Below are 19,726 nucleotides of genomic sequence, written 5' to 3' on the forward strand. Positions count from 1 at the left end.
ATGCACACAAATATACACATACCAGCACTTTTAACACTGTGAATTCTATTTAGGCTCCTAAAATCTCTGGTCAAATTGACTTCAAAGATAAAACAGGAGATTATTGGAGCTTGACCGTAATCTTGAGTTGTTCTTTGTCCTCAGCTTTTTTTGTCTATTTGTAGACAGAGCCAACCCACCCTGTACTTCCCTGGCATCAGAGTAGTTTCCATCAAAACTGTAACAACTTGGGAAACATTGGACTTTTCAAAAATTTGAAGATACTCAGCCCTGTATATAATGATAATTTGTAAGGGAAGGATTTACTCATTAGCAAAATTCTTGAGGAAATTAAAAAGAAAAGCAAAAAGACACACACCCCCTCCTCCCCAAATCCCAAAAATCTTTATTCTGATTAACGAACGACTTGAAAATCTTAGCCTTTTTGGAAAGTATTTACTTCTGTAGCTGATTAAATTTTAGCAAAAATCTTTGAAAAGTCTCCTCTGACTTATGTATCCTACATACTTTGTAAATCTGTTCTAAGCCTCTTCGCCTCTTTCTTCTTTTTTCCATTTCCTTTTCATTACAGTCATGTTTTCCATTTGCTGCAGCAATCTCTTTGGACTATTTAACATTTTGACTAAAAATGTGGATAACGAAGCCACAATGGCACTGTTAACACTGATGTCCATGGGCATTGGAGAGGATAAGAAAATCAGTGTCCACTGTCATAGACCCAAGGATTGGGTTCAGCTCATTAGTTAAGTTTTTGTACAATATTTGTATATGCACATCCTAACAGAAGTACACAAAACACAAATGCTTACATTGAACCAGATATGCTTAAGTTTCCTGATAAATTAAGGCAACAAGCAGGGCCACTTATGATACTGATAAAGAAAAAAACTGCATAAGTACATAAAAGTTGCTATAACCTATCAGAGAAAAGTGGCCAGCCCAGCATCCAGCTAGATGCAAATGCTCAGAGGAATAAGATTACAGGCAAGCACAGAAGGACTTCTCCCAGTTGCATTCTCCCAGCTTCAGCCAACAGCCACTTAGACACATCTGAGGCTGGAAGTCCAGTACCCACCAGTGCCATCTCTCCTCTCTATGCCTGTCTCCTCTCCATGGGAGCAGTTCCCACACATTGCTCTCACAGCGTCATGTGGCAATGAGCTCCACAACATGAAAAAGTAGTTCCTGGCTGTCTGATAATTTCACACTGTCTGCTCTTGGCTCTTCTTTTACAGCAAACATGAGTGATTGCTCCCCACTCACCTTCCTCTGACTCTTCAGTACTTTATTTCTCTCCATCCTGTTCTCCCATGGGCATCCCTTTTCCAAACTAGGTCTTTGCATTCTATTTACTTTCTCCTGTGTTTAAGCAGTTCTGGTGTTATAATCATCCCTTCTCCATTTAATCCTGACTGCTTTTATATATTTTAACAGTTACACAGCACCACAAGATTAGAACCAGTTTAAAAATGCCCTCTGCTTTGTTTTTTTTTTTCACTTCCTGATACTCCACTTGGCTTTTTTAAATATGTTCTTACTATTTAATTTTTGTCTCTCTGCTGCTGCTTCATCATGAAAGATAGCTACATTTATTCTAAATTACAGGTTATCACTTATGTGCCAAATTGCCATCACATGGTGCCATATTGTATTGATTTACACTATTAGAAATGGAATTTTACCCATGGCATTTATCTCTCAGGTGGTCAGTATACTGGCATTTACTGCAGCTCTGTGGCCCACTGAAGTTTTTACTGTTGTGAATAAATTTTTTGTAAAACTTTCTGTGCCCATTTTCCAGAACACTTGCCAATAAATTGAACAGTATCAGTCCTGAAAGGTTTATGTGAAGCTTTGCTCATAGCCTCCCTGTATAGTGAAATGTGGCAGTTTAATCCTGTTTATTTTTGATTAATTATCAGTTATTCAAATCAGTTATGGAATGGGTAATAACTTGGCATATCCGTTTCTTTAAAGTTTTTTTACTTGAGCTATAGCTCCATTGGCACAAGTATTTGAAGAGCAAAGATGGCGTAATTTGATTTTGATCAAATGTTCACAAAATGTTCTCTAGTAGCTACTCTTTAAATTGATTTCCCAACAATAGGATCATTTAGGGCAGAAGGGGATCAAAAGTAAAAGCAGTGACCATTTTACTAACAAATGGTCAAAGCATACAAGAACCAACACTTCCAGTAGAGTCAGGAGCATCAGGAGCAGCCGAGCCCCCATACTACAGGGACAGAGATGTGCACTGTTCCACTGACAGGGCATGAACTTTTTCCATGGCTGCTCTTGTCTGCTCAGACTGTTCAGCAGTGTGAATTTCACCCTTGCACCACATCAGCACTTTTCAAGTCCTCCGAGCTGCTGTCTCACAGAAACTGGCCTGCCCTTTGATCAAGGGGTACAATGCAAATTTAAAGGGCCACATTGCAAAATTAAAACAACCCCACAAAAAACTGAAACAAAAAAACCCCCAACCATTCACACATACACACAAAACGCACAAACTCTACAGTTTCAGAACCAAATACTGACCAGCTGACAGAAGGAGCGCTGGAGGTCAAACCAAGGAAAGAGAGAAAATGAAATCCAGAAACTGTCAGTCTGTGTTGCGCAACCTGTTTTCACAGAATCAGCTAAATCTGTACTCGTGAATTCCACTGCAGCTTTTGCTCCTACCAGCCCTATATCCACAGTATCTGGGAAATGACTTAAACATGACTCTGGAGAACAGCATGGGACCAGTGCGTCCAAAAGGCCAAAGTCAAAACGTTCACATATCAGAGATATGTGCCAGGGTAGCCGTCCCAGCTGCACAACACATGATGTGTCAACTGCTTTACACAGGGTGGGTCAGGAAGAAGCTCATTAAAGACAAGCACTACAGCTCTCCTTGCAACATCTCTGCATCCATGTCCAGTTTTACAGGACAAAAAAAAAAAAAAAAAGATATGCTGGTTTAAGAAAAAAGTAACTCTGGATGAAAACTATAACCCAGAGAGAAGGGCTGGTGTAACCATGTCTGCTACATTAGATACAACCTATAAATGATTTTTTATATAATTATTTCATCATTGAGGGAACTGCATAAAGTATTCTGATTAAACTTTTCTGTAGTAATAATTATACAAAATTATTCTGATGATCAAAATTGGACTAGGTGATGAATGAAAAGAGAGGTCCTTGTCCCTGAGCATGCCTTGCACTGAGTCTCAGACAGACAACTTCCTCTGAATTTCTCTTGTGCATGGAAAAGACCACGACTACATTCCTAAATGCATGAAGAACCTAATTCCCACTGAAAACATTCAGGGAGTTAGGTACATAAATACATTTCAGACTCATCCTGTCAGTAAACAGGGCCAAACCTTTGAGATGGCTTTCTGTGCAGAAGTGTGTGACACTTCTTGGATACGAAGGGCAATAAAGCAGCATATTTTGCAGAGCAAAGAGCTGAAGTGTAGCATTTCCGGCAGCATGAACTTGAGTCTATGGCCAAATTTTTTTGGTGCATCTGCTGGAAAATACTGCTGGAGGGAAGCGAGTTACATCACTTTTGTTTGGGTACTGAATTGTCACCACCATTATGGATGCTACCCTCAGTGTACCTGAAAGCTGTTCCAAACAAATTAAGATATCCTCACATGGCTGTTAAAGAAAGTAATGTGTTTTCTCTCATTTTAGCCATCCTTGACTCTTCTGACCCTTAACAGTAAGACAGACTTCAACCCCACCAAGCGTAAAAGTGACGAGGGCACCCAGATCTGGAACTCACACCCCACTATCACACCTTTCATGCAATGTCTCCATTGACTTCTAGTAATCTAAAACCTTTAAAACATAGTTAAAGCAGTGCTATCCTACTCACCTGTGTATGCCTATCGAAGAGGATTTTGTGGGTAACTCTCCAAGACAAGAGCCTGACAGTGGATACCCACTCCATTGTCAAATGGCATCTAGGCTGACTGGGACTATCTGTGGCACAAGCCTATCAGAGATTTTCAGGGTGCTAATCCCTCTTACACAGACAATCTGCAGCCCATTTGCTGTTCTGTTTTGGCTTTATTTTTTAACAGGGCCCTAAAACATATTTTTCCTTAAAATGACAACATTCTTTTCTGCCCTCTTTGTTCATGAGGCTTTGTGCACTCATAAACAGTTTAAGAGTTCCCTTCACACCTGCAGTGCACATGTGTGCCTGAAATAAAGATTTTCTTATCTATTCTTCACTGATAACTTGAGAGGATAGTGCTCAAGAAAAGGCATCATCCTTTAAAATGCATTGGACAAAACCAAACCCAAGCCCCAAAGCTACAGCAGTGACAGTGAGGCCAGCATGTCTGGGGAAGGAGGGATCCTCAAAGTTTGAGCAGAGAGGCTGAGGGGAGGACAAGCAGACCTGCAACTCCTTTCCAGGTGGCCAATCCTTCTCAAAGACACAAGCATGCTTCCTGTACCATCTCAAGATTTTGTTCCATCCTTTATTGACCTTCCTGGGCTCTGTGTTGCTTAATTGGAAAATCATGCCCAAAATGCTTCCCACTTAGCATAATCTGAGCTATGCTGAAGCTGTGCTGCTACTCAAAACCCTCTTGCTCAGGAAATGCCCCCCCATGGACTTGTTTCCTCAGCAGGAGGTGGACCAACATGCAATGGGCTGCGGTGCCTTGACTTCTCAGCTGCCTCATGCTGTTACAGCTCTGCTTGTGCTGACATCACTGAGCAGCCCCAGCAGATGAAAACCCTAAGCCAGCCTAACCACAGAACAGTTTGGGACTGGCAGGACTTTCTCACCCTCTTGCAGCCTAAGCATCGGTACAAAGTCTGAGAGAAATTTTTCTCCACAGGAAAACCTTAATCTTCTGGTTAGACAAGATCACACACTACAATTCGATACTTAATAAACTGTCGTGAAGCTATAATACAAGTATTCACTTGGTCACTTATCCTTTTAGCAATAAAAAACAATTGGGACTGAAGTTCAGTGGCAATTTGTTGCAGCTGCTGTGGCCAGGACCCTCTCAGAAAGTAATTTCCAGAGTATTCTCCTTGTTAAAAAGCCATTTTCCTGGCGAGGAGTGGGATGTCTGGAAGATAGCAATGAGGACAAATCCAAGCACAGAAGTTTACAAGCATTCCTGAAGAGCATTTTAAAAACTCTGTATTTATTTAAACAATTACAAAAACATTGTATGCACTAAGCAGTTTAATACTACCACCAAACTATAAAGCAGACTTCTAAGCCCATGCAGTTTTTCTCTTTGCCTGTAAGATGACATGAGGCAACACCAACATTTGGCTCCTTATGGAGAAAGTATGGAGAGAGGATGGCAACCTCCTGTTTTCATGGTCCTTCCTTGGTTCCCAAAGTTTCCATTCCTGAATTCTAACCTACACCCACGCTCTCTCACCCTACCACATGAATTGGTTATGAATAATATACAAATGGAAATTTAGCTTTGTTGGGAGTAACAACTTTCAGTCTCACTGGGCAACCCCATAGTGTTCAGTTCACACAGAGTGGTTGGTTATGTGAGCCAGATGGTGTCATTATTGCTACCTCAGTGGATGATAAACTGAAATTTAAGAATGACAGGTCTGGTAAAACATGACCATTTGATACGTCCTGTCTTCCCTCACCCCTGAAGAATGACAGGGAGATGATGTTTGGAAAAAGAAAGGAAGTACGCACTCAGTACTCCTAGGGAGAGTGAAAGACTCCTAGCTCAGCCTCTGTGTGGGCAATCTAAAACCCCAGAAGACAGAAAGAAACACAAACTTTTATTTTTTGAGTAGAAAAGAGAATCCTGAGTCCACAACAAACTGGGTGGGAAGGCTCTGTGTTCTCATTTTCAAGCCAAAAGAAAAGAAACAAAGAAATATGGCAAGTACACTGCAGTATGTACTAATCCTGACAGGTCATGCCACAGCAGAATGTCCAGTTTAGTATCTTTTCAGACTGCCAAGAAGAGGTGCACCATTTTCTTTAGGAACATATAGTAAAAAAACCCCAAAAATGGGGTTTTGGGGTTTGGGAAGCTATCTTGCTCTGCGCAAAAGGAAAAGTAAAGGAGAACTTCCCCCACCAGATGCACTACTTTCCCTGATGCTGTTCCAGTTAAGAATGAGATTCCAAGAATAAAAGTTTCCTGCTGCAACATCAATGTATTGTGTTCGCAGTTCCTTTAAGAGATCTCCACTGCAGTCATTTCAGATTGCAGAGAGGAGATCATGCTGACAGCAAGTCACTGCTTTACTCGAGGCAAGCTGCCAAAACACGTAGAACTGAACCCTGTCCTCTCATTCACTGGACCGATAAATATGCTTTTAAAAGCATGCACAGCCTGGTTCACACTTACATGATGCACAGAGAATGAGGCAGAGGGCTTGCAGAGTGAAGCAACACCTCATTCCCAAGCATGTGCAGAGCAGTCTGCCTTTGCTTACTGCTAAAAATGCTAAACCAGTGCCATTTGCACTACACATGTGCAACATGCATGTCTCAAAGATTCATTACTATGCATATGAAAATTCAATCATATCAAAGCTTAGCTTTAAGAAAGTCCCAAGGGGCTGAACCGTGTGCTTATGTGCTTTGAGGGGGGGAAACCCAACAACTTTTAAGTTTTTTTTTCTTTTTTGTAGCATTGCTCTGCTCTTTCCGTTAGTAAGAATGAAATAGCTGCTGAATGAGTGAACTCCATGTTCCCACTCTGTGTTTGTATTCCATTTATTTTCATAGCTCAAGTTCTGTTTGTGTGAACAAAAATGTATAAATTATAGATGGATTTGAGGCCTATCCCCAGAAAACTGTTACCAAGATGAACAAAACTCATTATTTTATTTGAAGATTGCTGTGATTTAGTATTATGCTGTCCTTTAGTATGAACATATGTATCCTTTTAAGCCATCTCACTCGCCCTCTAACACCACATTCTGTAGCCCATTCTAGAGAAAAGGATTCTGCAATTAGCTTGGAAATACCATAAATCATCTATTTCCACATTTCATTACAATTTGAAAATTGCTTGATGTTCATTACAATTTCCGTTAGAATAAATTTGACCTTCAGCCAAAAAAGGAAAAAAGTTAGACTGAAGAAAAGTGATGGTTTGGGGACACACACTGCCAGTGCACATCCTACACTTGGTGAAAAAAAAGACGAAATGAAGTTTGTGATCTCTAATGAAAATAAAAACTTTTGCAGGAAAAATTCATTTTAAAATAGTAGCAAAGCAAACCTTCTGATCTTCTTGGCTTTTGTATTGGCCTTTCACATCCATGGATATGAAGCTCATAGAAGCTTCCTATAGGTTTCAACCTAAAAGTACCAGAAACACCACCTAGAACACAGCAGTAAAAGACAAAGATTTCAAAATAATTATCTTCAGTTCACTAAAAAAAAGAGTAAATATAAAATTCTTAATACACTTGGAATTTTACCAGTGCAGGAAGAGCAGAATGGTGGCTTTTAGCTTTCTCCACCATGTCTGTGGTGTCATACAAACTCCAGCTCCTTAAATCCATCATAGACATTTCATGACTGTGGTGCCAAAACCAACACGAAGCTCCACAGGACATGGTGACAAGCCCCGTGGCAATGATGGACCAAGCAGGGGCTGCTGGCTCCAGGTGTGTCCCACCACTCCCTGATTCCTGCCAGCCACAACCAGTGTGTGCACACAGGCGGTGGCATGAACTTGGTAGTGACCTTGGCAAGCACATGCAGGGGGGGGAGCTCTCTGTTTTGAACCCGTTCTCCAAATTAACATTTTTACACATACCTAAAACTTGTTTGGATATACTTAAAAAAATAAGCAGATATACAAAACCTGGTGAGGGAAGCCGTGCTGGAAAACCAAACAGAAGCAGAAGCTTCATGTGGCTCCTCCTCTGCAGAGCTAAATTCCTCTTGAACGACATTTTCAGGGTGAGGCATTTGTAAGTACAAGTGTAAAAGGACCAAAGGCTCTATTGACAAGCCATGAGATACGAAGTGCTTGCAAGAGACATCCGGTGTTGAGATAATTAAGATCAAAATTAAACTTGTGCTCTATTTGCATCTGCAAAGCATCAGTTAATCAAACATAATGAGTTAATCAGACTCACTTTTCTGAGGGGAAAATGTAATCATGCTTCATCATCTTCTGTGTTGTCATTAAGCTCTGACAGACTTTCCATACAGAAACTGACTCTTCCTAAGTACTTGCACACCCAGCAGTACACCAGAGTTCTAGAAATTTTCTAGGTATTGTTGCAAAGCTAATAGGAAATACTCGTAGTAAAGCTACTTTATAGGAGCTTTTGATCTATATTATGACATCAGTTAATAATAACAATTTGAAGGGCACACCAAGCATGGCCCAGGAAGGAGATAATACTCTGCCCCCCATTTTTTGCAGTTAAGAGGGAAGCCAGTAGGTTATTTAGCAAGACTGCTGCCAGTAAACGAGTATGTCACCCAGATTTCTAACACCAAACAGCAAGAGCAAAGAATTAATCCTCTGGTGGCCTCTGCAGATTTAGCAATTCTGTATTTTTTTTAATTAAAAAAATAAATAAAAGTCAGCTATTGCTGGATGTAATTTCTAGCTATTTTAATTAATTTATTTTTAATCCCATGGAGAAATAATTTTTACTGTCTTGGTCACTAGCTATTTAAGATATTGTGGTTACATTTTTGGTGTCTTTGGTACATTTTATTGTAACATTGTCAGGGCACTGCATTCAATTACTACATCTCATGCTGTTTTACTTGCTACAAAGCATCATCCAAACATTTTCTAGCAAGTCCTTGTGGGTAACTATGTCCTGTCCAAGAAACACATGTACGTCCACGCATTAATAGGTATGAGATCAGTATCAAATTAGTCATTTGAATAAATGCCTCTTTGGTTTGGCTTCTGTGGCCTTGAACATCTTAGCTCAAACTGCAAGAGAATTTAAAAAAAATAAACACATCTTAACATTAAACCAAGTGCATTTGGAATACTAAGGCTATCTGACAGCTGTCGGTTGTGCCTCTGCAGCACTAAAACTTGTCCCAGCTTTTCACTCCCTTTTCCAGATCTTATTATCTCTTAGTCAGCCCCACAGATGTGTCAGTTCCCTCTACTGGATGTCCCAGTTCTTCCCTTCATTGCTACTGCTCCCACCATGTTCATGGGGAAGGGAATGTCTCAATGGGAAGCACAAATCCAAACAGCTATGCAGCAGCAAAGGGACAAAGGGAATGAGAGACACATTTTGCTAGGGAAGGAGCTGAAACGACAGCTTGTGGCCAGGAGGTGGGAAGGGAAGAAGATAACAGCACCCATAGATTAAAGAAGGAAAATAGCTGGAAATAAAGCTTGGTAGGTCACAGCCTACCAGATCATTAAAGGTGATTGAGTGTGAAGGTGTGCAAACCCCAGCACTGACACAGGGGACACATCTCAGAGGAGAGAGGGGACTAAAACCCAGAGGCAAGAAGTTTAAAGATGATGAAGCAAATTAAAGAAGCTACAAAATCATCAACGAGGAATCCATGAAATGGCCATGCCTTTCAAGCATCACACAGTATGTCCTATTTTTTTTTCAGGTTACCTCTCTATAGTTGAGCTACAGCACTCATGCAGGAGACTTTGCCCAAACATAGTGGAAGCTATAGCTAACACACAGAAAAACTAATCAATCTTCACTGTCAATTATGACCCTGTTCACTGTATCATATTTTCCTAGAGTGGGAATATATCCAGAACACTTTCACAGACAGGTCACTGAACTGAGGTGTTGGATATCCCTAGAAGCATTTCTTTAAATCATGTTTTGAGAGGAAATAAATAGCTGACAGTATATAATACTGACACCCAATCCCCCCCACCCCACCCCCAAAAGCAACCTAGATTAGCATGCACTTACAATACTGATTTTGAGCAAGAATTTCCCTTGTGCAAATGCTGTAGACACTTTCTGATTCTCTGTGAAATTGGGGAAACATTAACAGTTTGTAGAAAAGGAAAAGCAGCAGTGACAGTAAAGAACAGTGAAGAGAATGAAATCTCACCGATTTAGCACATCAGTGCTTCTCATTCTCTGCTGATCCAAGGCAGTAAAGGGAATAAGACCAGAAAATAAATAATATTCCTCAGAAAGACATAAAAATGTTAAGTCTTACTAAAATCCACATTTGCCCCGCCAGTCTCTCTGCAAGCTGGATCAACTTGCTTTGCTCATGTGAGTATTTTCATTAATTTAAACTGGAACTTTGCCTGACAAAAGAGCGCTGGATCTTCCCTTTCTGGGCAGAAGCACTGTAACTACCAGCTGAAAAACATCAACACTCCAGATAAGCCATCAACTATTGTATCGGCTGATTTATTGCTGATTAAACACTCCCAAGTTGCTCCAAGTCCTGAGAATTAACATAATTGAAAAGCAAATAAGTTGTAGGCTGATGGTCCTTTCATCAGATTTGGTGATTTCCATCACACGTATGTCCAGACCTGAAAGCACAGCTCGCAGACTTCAAACAGCAAAATTCTATTGATTTTTCTTTAATATGCATATCCTTGGTCCTTAATAAACTATTTCCTAGTTGTAAACAAGACACTCAACTCACCATCTAATGTTGCCAAGATATAAAAGATACTCTTACTTTTGAGACATTACAAATTCCACTAATTCAACAGATTGTTTTAGAAAGAAATGCATATGCCTGCTCTTTTGCAAGTGGCATGGTAAACTTCAGTGCAAAGTCCCATAATCTAAACAAATTAAGCACTAACCTAGTAAGAGAGTACTTTAAAAAAGATTATGAAATGTCTTAATTGGTTGATATGCGTGACACCGCTGTTAAAAAACGCAGTGGCTTACCAGCCCTACAGCTGGAAGTATCACCAAAGAGAAAACATTTTCAGAAAAGAGCCCATTTTTCTCTTTTCTTCTCTTTTTTCTTTTGTCTTTTCATTACTTTTTTTCTTTTCCTTTTTTTCTTTCCTCTCTTTCATTTTCTTTTCCTTGTATTTTCCCCTTTTTTTTTTTCTTCTTTTTATTGCAATTCTGCATTAACTGTGTTGCTTCAGGCAGAAGGCCAAAAGTATCATCTAGAATTATTGGGAGCAAATCTGTGTCATTTTCACAGACATCTGTGTGAGGCCATGCAGGACTTGAGGACAGAATCTCAGGGAGAGAGGGTAAATTCAGTGCTGACAGCCCTTGATGGGAGGTCGGGCTTCACTCCCTGGGAGTCACAGCCACCAATTCTCTGGGGGTCTTTGCTTATGCTACAAACATGAAAATATGCATGACGTCTCTTCTACCGCTACAGATACTTACAGTGCTGTCTTTCACTTGAGATGTGCCTGTTGGGTTCATGACAGTAACTAGAAGTACACAGAAATAGCAGTCCAGGCTGGCACATTAGGGGCAAATCTTGCAAATACAACCAGTAGGTAGCACAAATTGTTTTTCAGGAACTGGGTGAATTATAATCAACTATTCTCAACATTGAGCTGAATACACAGTGAAGCGCTGAGGACGTTGTACACAGGGGAAGGTGGCAAGACTTCTCCAAAAGGCAAAAGCTGGGCAGCAGAAACTCACAAAACTCATGAGACTGCTAACACTCAGTGGGAAAATAGGACCTGTATTTGGACATTTTGTGAATACATTGAAAACAAAAGAAAATCCAAGGAGAACATATAAGAAGGTGCATTGGGCACCTCTATCTCCTCAAGGTGATTCAACATAGTAATGCAACTGTAATTAGTAAAATGTGAACTAGAGAAGAGCACAGTACTTTAGTAATATGAAACTTCATCACAGCATCTCTTGCTAAACTTTGCTTAGAGGTAAGGAGAGGCAACCAAATTCTGAGTAAATTATAAAGCAGTTGAGTGGCTAGGGAAAGAAAGCTTGGAAATTTCTCACACACAAAAACCAAAACTACCACTACTGTTACTATGCCTGCACACAAAACCAAATTACAGCATTTAATTATTAGGAAGCTGATGTTAATCACTTTAGAAATTTCAGTGGATTACTTGAACTTTCAGCTTCTCTGCTGGTATAAGGAAAATTTAGGCAAGTACAGACCCTTCAGGCATTGAGTATTTTGCCTTTTTAGTGCTGAATGTTGGCAGCTTTCTAGCTGCTACACTGTTGCTTATGAAAAGCAGCTGTATTTAGAGATACTAATAATACCCAATAAAATCTACATTTTCTGAAGAAGTCTACCTCTTTCGACATCACAACACGCAACATTCATACCATCCAGGTTAAGACTTGAGAGGGAAGAACAGGACTGATGACTTAAAATGCTGCTTTATAGTTTAGCGCAAAGACAGTGAATGAAGATTATTTTCTATCAGAAAATAAGTTTCCAGGTAGGGTAGAGAGGAAAGAAGACTGCGCAAGCAAGTCAGAGTGTTGGGGTTTTTTCCCCTTAACCTTTTTTTTTTTTTCCTATAACATTTTCTATATTCTTTACATTCAAACTCTCACAACCAAACAAAACTTCCACAATCACTGGAGCATATTCTGGACAAGGAACCTAGAATTTGCTTTCTGTCTTATTAAACAAAGGACTGTACCTTAAAGTATACCACAGGGATAGCATGCTTTTTTATTCTCACCAAGGATAAAGATACCAGAGATCACCTTGCCAGGTGTGATTTCTAAAATCAAGTTTGTTACACTGCTGTGAATTTCTACTTCATGTTCAAATTTTCCTCACCTATTCAAATTCAACTCATTTACTGTCTTGAGAGTTAACAAGAAATTTCTTCCTTTGCTTCTGGCAACCTTTTGAAGGAGTCAAAAAAAAGAAATGCTGAAGATGATAGATTTTTAGGTTGCTCTTTCTTCCATCAGTTATTAACCCTACAGAAAAAAATGAATGGTTTAAACCTCCCAGTTGCACAGTACTTAACACCCATTACAAGATTATATTGTCCCAGGCAAACCCAATGAAGGAAATTAATTAATTTAGCATATTAAAGCTCTAAAACAATATGAGGGGGAAGACTAGCAATTATTTACATACAGCACACGGACAGACACTCGAGCAATGAAGCCATGTCCTACCTCTCCTTGCCGATGATAGTGCTTGGGAGGTTTTCCCATCTGCTCTAGCATTTTGCCCTTCTTACTGCTAGCAAGCATCAGTCCCTGGTGGATGCCTGCAGATCTGTTGGTTGCCTGAGTTGGAGCCTCCCCCATCAGGGTGGACTTGATGGAGTTCACCTTGGAGCTGGAGCTGTCTAGCTGGGAGCTCTCCACGATCAGGACCGCGGCTAGTAAGAGGAGACAGCAGGAGCACTTATTCCACATCAGCACGATCATCTCCCCTCCCCCAAAAGGATTATCTTTTTTCTCCTTTTTTTCTTTTTTCTTTTTTTTTTTTTTTTTGGCTATGAAAACACTAGAGAGGGGGGGAAAAGTTTTTAAAAATATCTCCCGAAGTTGATAAGGAAGCAATGGATTTCAAAGCCACTCAAGGAACTGCTGTTCTGAGACACGGGAGAAAAATACTTTTAAAAAAGAGTCCCCTAAGAAAAAATAAAAAAAAAAATTAAAAAAAAAAAAAGACAAGTCTATAGGCAGTGAGCAACTGTCAGGTCTGTAATGTCTTTTTCCTCCAAGTCCTCGAGCAGTCCAGGCAGTGAGAGCAATATGCTGCGAAGGAACTGCACCCGGGCAGCTCCCCGCCAGCACAGGCACCAGCACGTTTGCTAAAGCTTCAGAGGAAGAGTGAGCGAGTTACTTCCCCCACTCCTCCTTCTCTTGCTGCTCAAGCCAGCAGAGAGGAAACTCAAACCAGATCCAATCCAAGCAGCACCGGCAAAAGCTGGGCTTAGTTTTCTTTCACTCTCTCTCCCCCCTCTTTACTTTTTATTCCCCTCCTCCTTTTTCTGCCTTTTGCCTCAGCAGTCAGCAGGAGTGAAAGCGCTCGGTCTCCTCCTACTCTTCCTCCTCCTCCTCCTCTCCTCCTCCTCCTGCAGCCCGGCCGGTGCGGGGCGAGGGGTTCTGGGCATCCGGCGGCGGAGCAGCCCCGGGACCGGCCCCACTCGCGGCGGCAGCGCCGGGACCCGGGAGGGGAGGCAGAGCCCCCGTCGGGCTTCCTGCGCCGCTGCCCCTCGCACTCGGTGGTCTCGAAGCCTCTCGCTGACCCCTCCGCAGCCCGCAATCGCCATCCCCGGGAGGGACATGCCGCGCAGCGCCTTCCGTTCCCCCCTTCCCCCCAGCCTGGCGGGTTCCCCCTCTCTGCGGCGGGGTCAGCCCGGGCCGGGCGTGCCCCGCTCCCGGCTGCGGCTCCTGCCGGGCCCAGTCCCTCTCGGGGGCTCAGCCCCGCCGTGCCCCCTCCCCGACACCGGGCTGCCGCACTGCCACGCGTGTCGAGGTGCCCCAGCTGCCCGGAGCGCTGGGACGCGCAAAGCCCGTCACACGCAGAGCCGGGAGGGCGCGGGGCGCCAAGCGATTCCTGCCGAGCCTGCCGCCGAGCCAGCGGGGTCCAGGCTAAGGGCACGTCCAGCCGAGAAGGCTGCGCTGCACTCTTCCGCACCTGACCCTTCTCATACCGCAGTGCCAACATCAACCCAAGACACTTTCTTCGTGTCCACCTTCTCCATTTCCTTGGCATGACTGTAATAAAACCCTCAGTGCTACGAACTACACCCACACCATCCAACACATCATCTCGCTGCAGCACCAAAACAGCACGTTTCAGAAACAGAAGGTATACAGAGCATAAAATTAGCAGAACAGTACAGCTCTTAACTTCTCCCTGCAAAAGCTCTAGAACGAAGCAGAGAACATCATCATGAGGCACTCAGTTACTGCCATGGAGCAGCTACAAGCTCTTGTCCTTCCCCTGGACATGTGAAAGGGGGGTGGAGGGAACAAAAGATGGTGAGGGGAACAGCGTTCTTGCCATCCCACATGTTCTTGTATGAACAATACCTTGTCTGGGAACAATGGAGAGAATTTTCATGCTTTTCCCCTCTTCTGGAGGGTCCCTCCTCTAATCTATCAATCATTTCCTCTTACTGTAGCCCTTTACATAGCAGAAGGGGGAGAACAAGAAATGCGCACTTTGAAATTTCATTTATTCTAAATTAACTGCTGTGCAAACGGCACTTGCCAAGGCAAGAAAAAAACAGAAAGGAGTCAGGCACCGTTTTGGCCTCCAGTGCTGCTGCTCCTTTGCTCCTGGAGACTTGGGAGCTCTCTGCAGGAATGCCCCAGGAACCACACCACCTTGGATAAGGTTTGTCAAATGTTGTCTAGCTAGAGTCATGTGACTGCTAGCAATGCGTCCTAACCTCATGGGCTATATAAAAAACAGAGCACCTTGTGAAGAATGGAGTAATTTGTATCTTTATCCACAGCTCAAACCTTAGAATTGTTTGAGAGAATTTAAATCCATCTCCTGGGGCAGCTTTTTGGATATTTTATCTTCCTTATCAAATGACCTCTTACTTTAGGGGATCACTATTTTTTTTTAAGTATCAACTGAAATGACATGTCAGTGCCAAGACTGAGTTTTAAACTCTTCTACAGAGTATGTCACTTACTCTGACTTCAGATGAGTTTGTGTTTCCTGGTTTGAAACTGAAAGAAATTTATTAGACTTAATTTCAAAAACTTAGGTTCAAATTTTTTTTTTTTTACTCAGTTTGGCAAAGAGCAAAGAATGAAAAAAAACCTCTCAAGTTTGTCTTCTTCACAGCATTTCCTTTTTTTCTATCTTTGTGCAACTTCAAATAAACTAAAATTACCTTTCTGACTTAATCCTCGGTAATGCCTGAAGACATTTTTAAGGAAATGTTTCTGAAAAATCAGAAAGGAATTTGCTACTTCACAGGAAAGAGACATAGCCAGTCTTTTTTTGATTGTTTTTGACTTGGCTTTGACACCCAGGCCTCGTGGTGCTTCAGCCCTCCCAACCCAAAAGCAAACAGCTATCCATGCCCACAGGAAAAGCTCTAATAGGTAATGTCATGGAAAATTCTTATCTCACTTTCGTTTCTCTTACCCAGGAAGGAACACAAATTTTTAAGTCAGTGGTAGAGTATTATCCACCAGAGTTTCTTGGAACAAGGGAAGATTATAAAGAGAGCAAAATAATTTGATGAGATATGCAAAGAGAATTCATGCCATTAAAAACACAATACAATGACCTCGTGCAAATATCATACAGCTCTTCTTGAAATAAATGGACATGGGTGGTATTAAAAGAGGCGCACAGCATCTAAAGGATCAGATAGTAAGTAGACTCTAAATTAATTAAATATCTGTCTATTAATACCTTATTAAAATTTTTACTTACATTAATAAATGAAAAACACAAGCCACATTAAAAGTCTTTAGATGTAAATAACAAAGTCCTTGTATATCCAGAACACTTAGAAATTAGAAGAACAATGGGAAGGAACAATCAAAGCTTTTCAGCTATCTCAGAACAGGTGCCCCAAACTCATTTTATCAATCAGTCTTGATTCACTGAAGTATGAAGTTCATCATTGTATTTAACTAAGTTTCCAGGCATTGATTTAAATTTAGTGGGATTGGAAATGGGTAACTTTACAACAGGGCAAGACCTATCTTGTGGCTCGCTGCTCTGTAGGGAAGATATTTTGCAGCATCTCTGAGGAACTGGGAAGAGGTATTGCTTTATTAGCCTGACAGACATTTCCCTCTGTCTGTCAGTGGGAAGAACAACCCACTTCACTGCAGGGCAGCTGCTGCCAGACCAACAGGATGCTCAAGACCACAGAAAGCAGAAGTAGATTGGCAGGACACTAAATCCGTGTTAGGGAGGAGCTTTTGTTTTTCTTCCTTAACAAAAGCTTGTACTTGTAGAGAAATACTTGTAGAGAAACAAGCTATTTGGTAGTTTGATGGGGAGTTTTTTGTTTTGTTTTTTTCCCCCCCTAATTTTAACTAGCATTCAAGCCTTGCCTTTTGTACCTCAAACCAGTCAAACACAGACTTCCAAACTGATGTGTAAATTACCTGTGCTCCTAACTTCAGCAGCCCTGATGCACCTCAGAGTCTGTACACAGACTTATTTCACAATATCCACTTAAATAAGACAGTATTGAGGCAAAAATAACAAAAAGCATATCTGTTTTTCAGATTTATGACTGTGCCACTGCAACTTCGGTTTTGAGAAACACCAAGAACTTGTAAAACATTAAAATGCCATGGGGCACATTGTGTTTCTCCATGGGGCTCCTCTACCAGAGAACCAAGTGCATGGAGTGCACTAAGCAGAGGTTGTCACACAGCAGGTCATGCAGAAACACAGTCTCCCTCTAAGTTCCCACTAACTTTGATGCCTATTCTGGAGAAGCTAAGGCCCACATACTTTGTGTGTGGTCAGTCAAACCACCCAGAGCAATTCAGTATTTTGTGCCCAAAAGGACACTTTGCAGGTAACCACACAGAATAATGGAAACAGCACTACTCCAAAAAAACACAATAAATGGCAAATTCTACATCATACAGAGAATGTCATGAGAAATCTCTCACCAAGTGCCATCCTGCAGGGACTGAATCTGCTCCTGACCACTGCATACATAACCACAAATCTTCCTGGGATCCTCCAGAAGTGGGACTTATCCCTCGGCTCTGGGTATGCTCCACATTAACTGCTGTTTCTTCCTGAACAATTCCAGTAGGCAGAAGGAGACCGAGGCTGAGCTGGTTACAACCCAGGCACAGCAGCCTGACAGCCAAGAGGGCCACGCTCATTAAATGCCAGTGAGACCTCCAGTGCAAACACTGAGAACTACATCAGCGGGCCACAAGCGCTCAGCTCTCCTTTCATTATAAAAACCACATTTATTGCAATACAGAAGTCTGCATTTGTATCTCTTTGGAGCTAAACTAGCATGCTTTCTGCAAGAAACATAGGGTTTTTCATCTGTCTCACTTGCACCCATGGAAAGGAGGCACACCACAGAGATTGTGTTTATTTCTAAACCCGGTATTCATTCCCTGAACAAATGTTGGAGGTCTAAATGGTTCAAACACATACTTCTATTTCACAAATGCTTTGGTGTTTCTTTTAATTAAACTTGTTCAGAAATTTATTAAGAGAATTGAGTGGCCTTAAGCAAACAGAAGTTTTATAGAATTTTTCCAGTTATACAACTTATTATTGACCAAAAATAAGGCATAAAATTTATTTAAATTTGGGGTATTTTCATTCACAGATATCAATATTTTAATTCCTTTTCTACTGTCTCGTTTTTCTTTGCCAGGCAGTTCCATTATATTAATTGTAGGCTTTTTTCATTTTTCTTGGGAGGAGAATAGGATTTGGTGGGGGGCAGGCTGTCAGGAGAGACATGGAAAAGAAAAGCAACCTTTTGTCCACTTCCCCCTCCTTTGACTCTGAAAGTTTTAAAAGACAAAATATTTGGAAAGGGCAGAATCTAGCAGAAGTCAAGACAAAAGCAAGAAATAAAAGAACGCAAAAAATTAATAAACCAAATTTAAAGACAAAAGAGAAATAGGATATAATGAAGAGATCCTTTACCTGACCTCCTCCAAAGGGGCAAAATTACACACAGTAAATGTAAAATATTATGGGCCCGATTGCAATCCTGTGTATTTTACAGCATCTATATTTTAAGCCATGTGACTTTAGTTGAACCCTTTTTGATTTACGCCAGCTTTAGTTAACTCTAATGTCCTATGTTTTTATTTCCCTTAAACAAACAAAATTACCTGTTCTTCAAATTAAATCTGTTTTTAATTCTATATAAAGCATTTAGGAATATTTGTCATACGAAAGACATTCTATTACACAGAGGTGTATTGTTTTTTGTTATTATTTTTTAGGTTTACCAGCTGCACTGAATTTCCATTGCCCCTCACATAAACTCTAACAATTTGGATATGGCCAAATCTCTCCTAGCATTGCTCCTGGGGCCTACTCTGTCTTTATTTAATTTCTGACTAAAAAATTCAGTTAGGACCATCAAACAATAACTACTTTTTGCTAAGGCTACAGCTCAACAATATTATTTTTTTTAAAGTACATTTAAGGATCTTCTTGGGGATGACTTTTGGGTTCATTGATTTCCTTTTTTCACCATTTTTATATATAGCTCCCAACCAAACCCTCTCAACAGAAAGGCTTTGCATAGCAATAGAAGGGCAAGAGTATGCAGACACTGCTGTGGAATGGGGAAGAAGGGCAACAGGATGCCCCCACTCCAGCACTTCCATGAAATGTCTCATGGCCTGGGGCCCAGCAAAGCCCTCTGGGGACAAGCTGGGGCTTGAAGCCATGACATGGGTGTCCAGAAATCCACAGTAATGCAACCCATGACCACCACAAACCCCTTCTCCACAGGCAACAATTCTATATTACCACCCCTCATTAGAGTTTATGCCACGTTGCACTGAAGTCCACGGGTGAGACTCCTACCCCAGGAACTGTCTCCCTGCTTCTCCTCTTTCCCTCTTGACAGATGGTGTATGAAAGCCACAGCCATAGCCCTGCGAGCCGTGGAGACCCTACTGCAAATGCTGGGACAGACGGCCAGAGGAGCCAAACTCCTCCTCCTCTGCCTTCATCCCGAAGGGCTCAGTGCGGTGGGGCACGCTGTGGGTACCCTGCAGGGCGGCGCAGGGAGGCGCTGCCAGCGGTGGCACTGCCTGGTGGCACTGCCTGGTGGCACTGCCAGCGGCACTGCCAGCGGTGGCACTGCCCGGTGGCACTGCC

The 19,726-nt window shown here is 41.7% G+C and overlaps 1 protein-coding gene across 2 annotated transcripts in view; it reads right to left on the reverse strand.

Annotated features, from left to right (window-relative positions):
* The window catches only part of DKK2 (dickkopf WNT signaling pathway inhibitor 2), a 45,129-nt gene extending 27,538 nt beyond the window's left edge, over window positions 1-17,591 (reverse strand). Inside the window, exons 1-2 of one of the 2 annotated variants that reach the window (XM_041395844.1) lie at window positions 17,521-17,591; window positions 13,072-13,280 (exon numbers count right to left, since the gene is read on the reverse strand). In XM_041395844.1, coding sequence (XP_041251778.1) covers window positions 13,072-13,280; window positions 17,521-17,569 — 258 coding nt within the window. In that variant the 5' untranslated portion in view covers window positions 17,570-17,591. Of the gene's footprint in view, window positions 1-13,071; window positions 13,873-17,520 lie in introns of those variants that run through there. The other variant, XM_041395843.1, reaches the window with a different exon arrangement.
* Window positions 17,592-19,726: the final 2,135 nt, after the last annotated feature.

The sequence above is a fragment of the Onychostruthus taczanowskii genome, unplaced genomic scaffold, assembly GCF_017590055.1.
Source record: "Onychostruthus taczanowskii isolate IOZ18803 unplaced genomic scaffold, ASM1759005v1 scaffold12, whole genome shotgun sequence".
NCBI lineage: Eukaryota > Metazoa > Chordata > Aves > Passeriformes > Passeridae > Onychostruthus > Onychostruthus taczanowskii.